This window comes from Lepus europaeus, chromosome 9 (assembly GCF_033115175.1).
Source record: "Lepus europaeus isolate LE1 chromosome 9, mLepTim1.pri, whole genome shotgun sequence".
Lineage (NCBI taxonomy): Eukaryota > Metazoa > Chordata > Mammalia > Lagomorpha > Leporidae > Lepus > Lepus europaeus.
This window is the reverse complement of record NC_084835.1, coordinates 116954151-116960324: the sequence shown is the minus strand read 5'-3', so window position 1 is coordinate 116960324 and position 6174 is coordinate 116954151. Positions and strand designations below refer to the sequence as shown.

Below are 6174 nucleotides of genomic sequence, written 5' to 3'. Positions count from 1 at the left end.
TTCTTCAGACAACTAGAAAGTGGGACATGGATTTAGGGAAGCAGCATAGAAGATAAATTAAAATAAAACTTACTATTTAAACATAATTATTAAAATGTATACTTCTACTACAAATGCATTTTCCTTTCCTTCAAATATTTACAAGATGTTAAAATCTCAAAATAAGGGAAAAGCATCTGAAAATTACAAGTAAAATATGGTTTTCTTGTAAGTTAGTAATTATAACCTATTTATCTAAACCCAGTTAATTTAAATAATTGTCTAATGAGTTTCAGAAGGAAAACCTTGATGTATAAGGTATTTCAATGCTAAAATTCCAAAATTTCTATTGAAAATGGAAGCTTTCAAAATTCACATGTAAAAAAAAAGCAGCCGTGGCAATTATCTAACAAAACTGTGACAAAGCCATAAACAATGACACCAATATGATGAATTATCAGGACTGAAAAACACAAACATCTAAGTGTTTTTGTCTGACTATTACTCCATAATATATTGATTGGAAATTCTAACCGAGAACAGGCTGACAACAGAAGAGTAATAGAGTGTATGCCAATTGTTCATGACCTACAACAATGCTGATGAACAGCCCCATTAAGCCTCTCCATAGACAGAGTTGGTGATGAATTTAGGAAGAGCAAGAATAATCTGAAAGTCTTTTAAAGACTTAAATGTACAAGGGCTTATTTATCTCAAAGCCATGTGGCGTTTCTCAATTCCTGCTATATTTAACTGGGAGATGAGATGGAGCCAAAGAAATATCCCTGGGTCAGGAGCCTGGACTAGGTGAAACTACTCCTGGCTGGTTTTTTTTTTTTTTGCCTTTGAACAAATTACAGCACCCCTAGGTTTCAGCTTTTCCCCTCCCATGAGAAGCACATAAAGAAGGACCTTTATCGTGCATGACCTTTAATATTATATTCAGAACTAGCTAGCATTCCACCTGTCTAGAAATGTGCCCAAGATCTCAAGTTATGCCCATGAGAGACTACAAACTAGAGCCTCCTCTGTCGGGATAGCTGTAGAAATGAGGAAGGATTTGTGGTCGTTCTCCAAAGCAAGGTAGTTAGTCTTTAAATTATGTCTAAAGAGAATGCATATGTGAGGTTGTTGATCTCGATTATTTTAATCCCAGCGTAGGTCACTGGTAATAATATAGTTTCACTATGAAACGCAAATGAGATTGGCCATACAAAATGATTCTCATATTACTGAGGATATATTTTACTATGGAGATTTTGGTACATATTCTTTGTGTGGAATTTTTTTTTTTCATTAAACTAAAAGAAGCGTATTTACTGGTAACGTCTTTTTGGGGCTATGTCAAGCCATGATGCAATTGATATCTTCTTTAAATTAAATACTTAGGACAAGGTGACAAGAGTAAAGAAGGCCAAGTCTGTGACACAGAATCAGGGTTAGAATGTCAAGCAAGTAGCGTGGTTACTCTGGACATTTCACTGGGTTCTTCATCATTTTATCTAAATTGCAGTCCACCTGACTGGTCACCACCTTCCTTCTTTACCTTTCCAAGGAAATCTGCACTCCAAAATTTCATAGCCAACAAATACATACTTCACAAATTTGTTGGCTAGAAATTAATGTGTGTGGTCAAATATTATAACTATTAATGCATACTCAGTGACAAAATTGTACCCATTTTGAGAAGGCTATGGTTGGGAGATTATAAAGTACCAGTAAGTAATTTTACATTGCAAAGTGTTGATAAACATGTTAATAGAACTGGGTTAAATGTTTAACTTTCACCTTGAACACTTTAAGTATAATATTCATTACAAAACATGAAGTGTCAAGGACCCAGTGCTCAGCCCTACTGAATGTACATTGCCCATTTATTGTGCTGTGTTGTAATAGCCAAAAGTGGACTATAATTTTTCTATAAGAATATAATTTCCTTAGCCTGTTTTTACTGTAGCAGTAATGGTTGATTTTCATAAATGGTTCGAATAATCTGTGGAGTAGGGTCTTCATGCTCTTGTAAACAGTTTTCTGAGATATTGGCCAAAGAATGAGGGGCTGACATCAACTTTTATGATGTGTGTGCTAGCTATTGTAAAGATACTACATGCAATAAATTGGAACTGTAGAAGCTACTACTGAGAGTGCAAAGTTATTTAGCAGGCTACTCTTCCTAAATGGGACAGAAAGAACTGGTGGGTGACCATTTTATAGGAGAGAGATGATTTTAAAACATAATTGCCCAATGAAGACAGAGAAGAATTATATAAGATACTAGAACTAGTACACTAGTTATTATCTGGTGAAAAAGGTGAGGTTTAATTTTAATAAGTATTTCACTTTATTTCACATGCTCTATCAAACAGCATCTTTCCTAATATACAAGTACATGTATACTTTTGTTTCATTAAATTCAAATTGTGGCAGATTGCCAGAATCTATTGATTCATAATATTTGCAACCTGTATAAATGAATTAGTTCTCAGTGCTTATTGTTTGTTGAACAAGTGAAAGATATGTTTTTCGCTCCTCCCACCAGAATAGTAAACAATTAGGTCATGTTTACTTTTGCATTTTTAGCACAATGTCATGTGTTGGTTATGTGTACATTAATTATCAGAAACAATTAGGGACATAAAATTAATCCCTTCATGTAATCTTTCTGTGAGATGTGTACGTTCTCCAGGCTTTCTCTGTTGTCAGAAGAGCCTTTATTATTTATGGTGAATTCTTCATCATCAATCTTTTCATTCATCTGTACAGATTTGGATAGAACCCCAGATGAGTCACTTTTAGAATGAGCCAAAAGATGTCTTTGGTTCATAATAATCCCTCCTCGATTAAAAAATGTCAAATATTATAGACAGAGTACACACTCTGGGGTGGGGGGGATGACTTGCAATGGGTAGTGGCATCTTCTACACATTCAGGTGGGTTGAGCACACGTCCTTGACCATTCTGGTTGATCCAGTGGAATTGATCTTATCAAGTCCCAGGTGATGGGTACAGTAACTTTCCATCTTTGGTTTTTGTAGAAGATTTATCTGTTTACAATTCTTATTACAATAAACACTGCCCATGCCAAGTATATTAGATGAATGCAAATTCTCCTGTTTGTTCAGCAGCTTTGATTTTGCTGCAATTGTAAATATGCTTGGAGGAGTATACTATAGTTAAGCTACAAAAATGTACCATGAGATATTGTATAGCTTTATTCTCACTGTAATGAGAAAGGGTTAAGTAAATTTCTCTTTCACCGTTCTTTATGACATTATCTTCAGAATGAACAACTGGCCCAAGGTTATGCCTGGTCTTTGGTGCCTCCTTCGTTATGCTCCCTGGTAACGAAGGAACCACATGATGTTCCTGAAGCAACTTCCTGCAGTTGTTTGTCTCCCACAAATAGACACAAGAGCAGACTCATCTAATTAGCAGAATCCCCCTTGGACTCGCTGTCTGTGCTTCCAGCACATTAATAAAGCAGAGACGTGAAGTGGGGCCCTTGAGGGCCTTTCACCATAAGTCCACTGTGTAAACTTATGGTGTGGAAGCAACAGCTCGGCTGAGGGGCTGGAGAGAGGCTTGCTCTGAAGGTGGCCCCAATAGGAACTGTGCTCACATGGTCTCAGCTGGGAGTTGCTCTGGTGTGTTTGACTAGCAGCATTTCAATGGCCAATGCCATGTGCTAGAGAAATTCAGGGGTGGTTAACCATGAAAGCTTGGTTTCTAGGGAAGGTTGTAGGTTGCAGGGAATCAGTCACCAGTTACTCTGCTATGTCAGCAACATTCACAGCGCAGAGAGTTTGGATAATTTTCTTTTTATCCCTGGAAGCTTAGGATAATTATTTTTTTTGCAGCCACATTAACTCTTAAGATTAGTGTCTTGATGGGGTTTTCATATCTCTCTCAGTGGTTCCAAGAGCCGAGGTACTTGCTCTAAGCGCACATTTATCAAGGATGGACCTGGACCCACTTTGATCCAGTAGTCATTCAGGGAGATGAATTGTCAGTCTGGACTCAAGCTATAGATAGGGATGAAAAAATCTTACCCAAGATCAGCACAAAAGGTACCCTTCAATAGACTAACTTTGAGAGTTTAAAAAATTTTCCTAGTAGGAAAAAAATCAAGCTTTCATGGGCCAGGCTCACTGTTGTTTAAACCACCATAGAGGATTCAAGAGAGAACCAGTTGAGTGCATGGCATCCAGCAACTCAGGCAAAATAATTTTTACATTCACTTGAGTAAATTCCAGGATGAAGGGCAGACATTTATGTTGACCTAAACTAGCCAGACTTCACTCAGTTCTTCAGTTCCCTTGAAATGTTATGGATTTCTCCTTAGTGTATGGATGAAAAAAAAAAAAAACTCATAATTTCTCTTATAATCCCAGAAAACCTGTGTCCAGGAAAAGTAAAAAATAAAGCCCAGTATGGAGTTACGGGTCCCTGATGGCTCTCTGAGAATGGCATCTATGAAATTTTAAATGTAAACATCTACAGTCCTGTGCTCATCTACTCTTCTCTTGACTGCAGAATACCTGCACTATTTATCTAAGTTTACGTTTACTTCTTTGTTAACGGTTTCTCATTTGGAGCGTCTCCTTTTTCTGAAGGTTAAGTGGAAGCTGATCAGTGATCACACTGCATCTTCCTTACGTAGCTCAGAAGGATGGCTGGAGGAAGAACATCAGCAACAAGAGAATGCTGACTGGACAGACAGCCGACAACATGACGGGTGGGACAGCTAGACTGGCCCGTGTGCATCCACAGCATTCGCCTTCTGAGTTTTGCTTACAATTGTCATAGGAGTAGACTGAACTACATGAATACATTTGCTAATGAGAAGCCTTTTTTACAGCACTATTTTAAAAATAGCTATTCAACATAACAATCTTAATTTAATGTACCAAATTACAGTTTTCAATAACTTAAGTGAGCATGTCCTGTCACCCTCAACACACGTTTAATATATACTTGTTATATATAGATGGATATGGTGGTATCCATATCTATATTTGTCTACACGGACAGACAGACACACACACACACACACACAGTAGAGCTACAGGGCCCTGCTAAATAGTGTGTCCCCTTAATTGCCACTGGGCTTATTTATATGGAGAGTTACGATGCCACTTGTAGTATTTACTGATTTGTCCCTGTCAAAACTTTAAAAGCCACAGAGCATGTACCACTGTGTCTAAGGACAGATGCTGTGCTCATGGAGGACTGATCCATGAGGCAGGAGTGGGCATCCATCACTCTGGCTTGACCCAGGGTGGGCAACTTCTCCCCATGCCAAGGCTTCCGCTACTCTCAGACCCAAAGAATTTTGTTTATTTAAATGACTGTTCGATTCTACTGTTGTAAAACATAGATTCCCCCAAAGAAATTCAATAAATAAAGGACTTAGCCACTGAACCAAGGAAGTAGAACTCCAGTTTTTAACCTTCCAATGGGATTGGGGCTAGATCCGACCCATGTCAGTTTGTACTGCAATAGGTCTTCCGGGAGGCAGAGGGTGCAACGACCCTACAGGCGGGTCCAGGACAGACTGTCTCTGGTCAGCATTTGCTCTCTGGGTGTCATTGAATGAGGCTTGAGCTGTAGCTGAATCCATAGCTGCTGGACCGTGACAAAGGCTGCTGAGCCTCTTCACTGGGCTCCGTGGAGTAGCTGGGAAACGTCTGCGCCCGGGACATCTTTGCCGGGCCAAACCCGTGGCCTAGGAAGGAAGACAGGAGAGCCGTATTAAGAAACAGATCCAGGAGAGGAAACAGATAGGATAAAACCACAAAACAATAAACAGCAGAAACCCTCAAGTCCTCCATATTGAGCTCAAGGTAAGCAAGCTGCTAAACGCTGAGAAATTTTGGTAACTTAATGAGTTATAAAATTGGTAAATGCTCAAAGTTTTCCCCAAATGCATCTTGCCAAGATTTTTGGATGTAGGGTAGGTAAATGCTCTAGAAATTTCAAACTTCTATTCTGCAATGTTTGGAATAGAATTGGAAAAGCTTTTCCCAATCAAGCTCTTTTCACTGGACAGCCTATAAGCTACTTTCTTTTCTTTTTCACTCACTTTCAGCATATAAAAGCAAATTACACACTTTCTTAAAATCAAACTACATAGTATCTTAACCAGCAAACCATCAATTATCAGCAAAAAGCTTTTACAATGATAGACTCAGCAGC

General features: G+C 38.5%; 1 protein-coding gene across 2 annotated transcripts in view; it reads right to left on the bottom strand.

Moving 5' to 3' along the window:
• Nucleotides 1-249: 249 nt before the first annotated feature.
• DOK6 (docking protein 6) overlaps nucleotides 250-6174 on the bottom strand; it is a 475096-nt gene continuing 469171 nt past the window's right edge. For both annotated transcript variants that reach the window (XM_062201788.1, XM_062201789.1), the window contains one exon: nucleotides 250-5704. In XM_062201788.1, the coding sequence (XP_062057772.1) occupies nucleotides 5565-5704 (140 nt within the window). In that variant the 3' untranslated portion in view covers nucleotides 250-5564. The remainder of the gene's footprint in view (nucleotides 5705-6174) is intronic.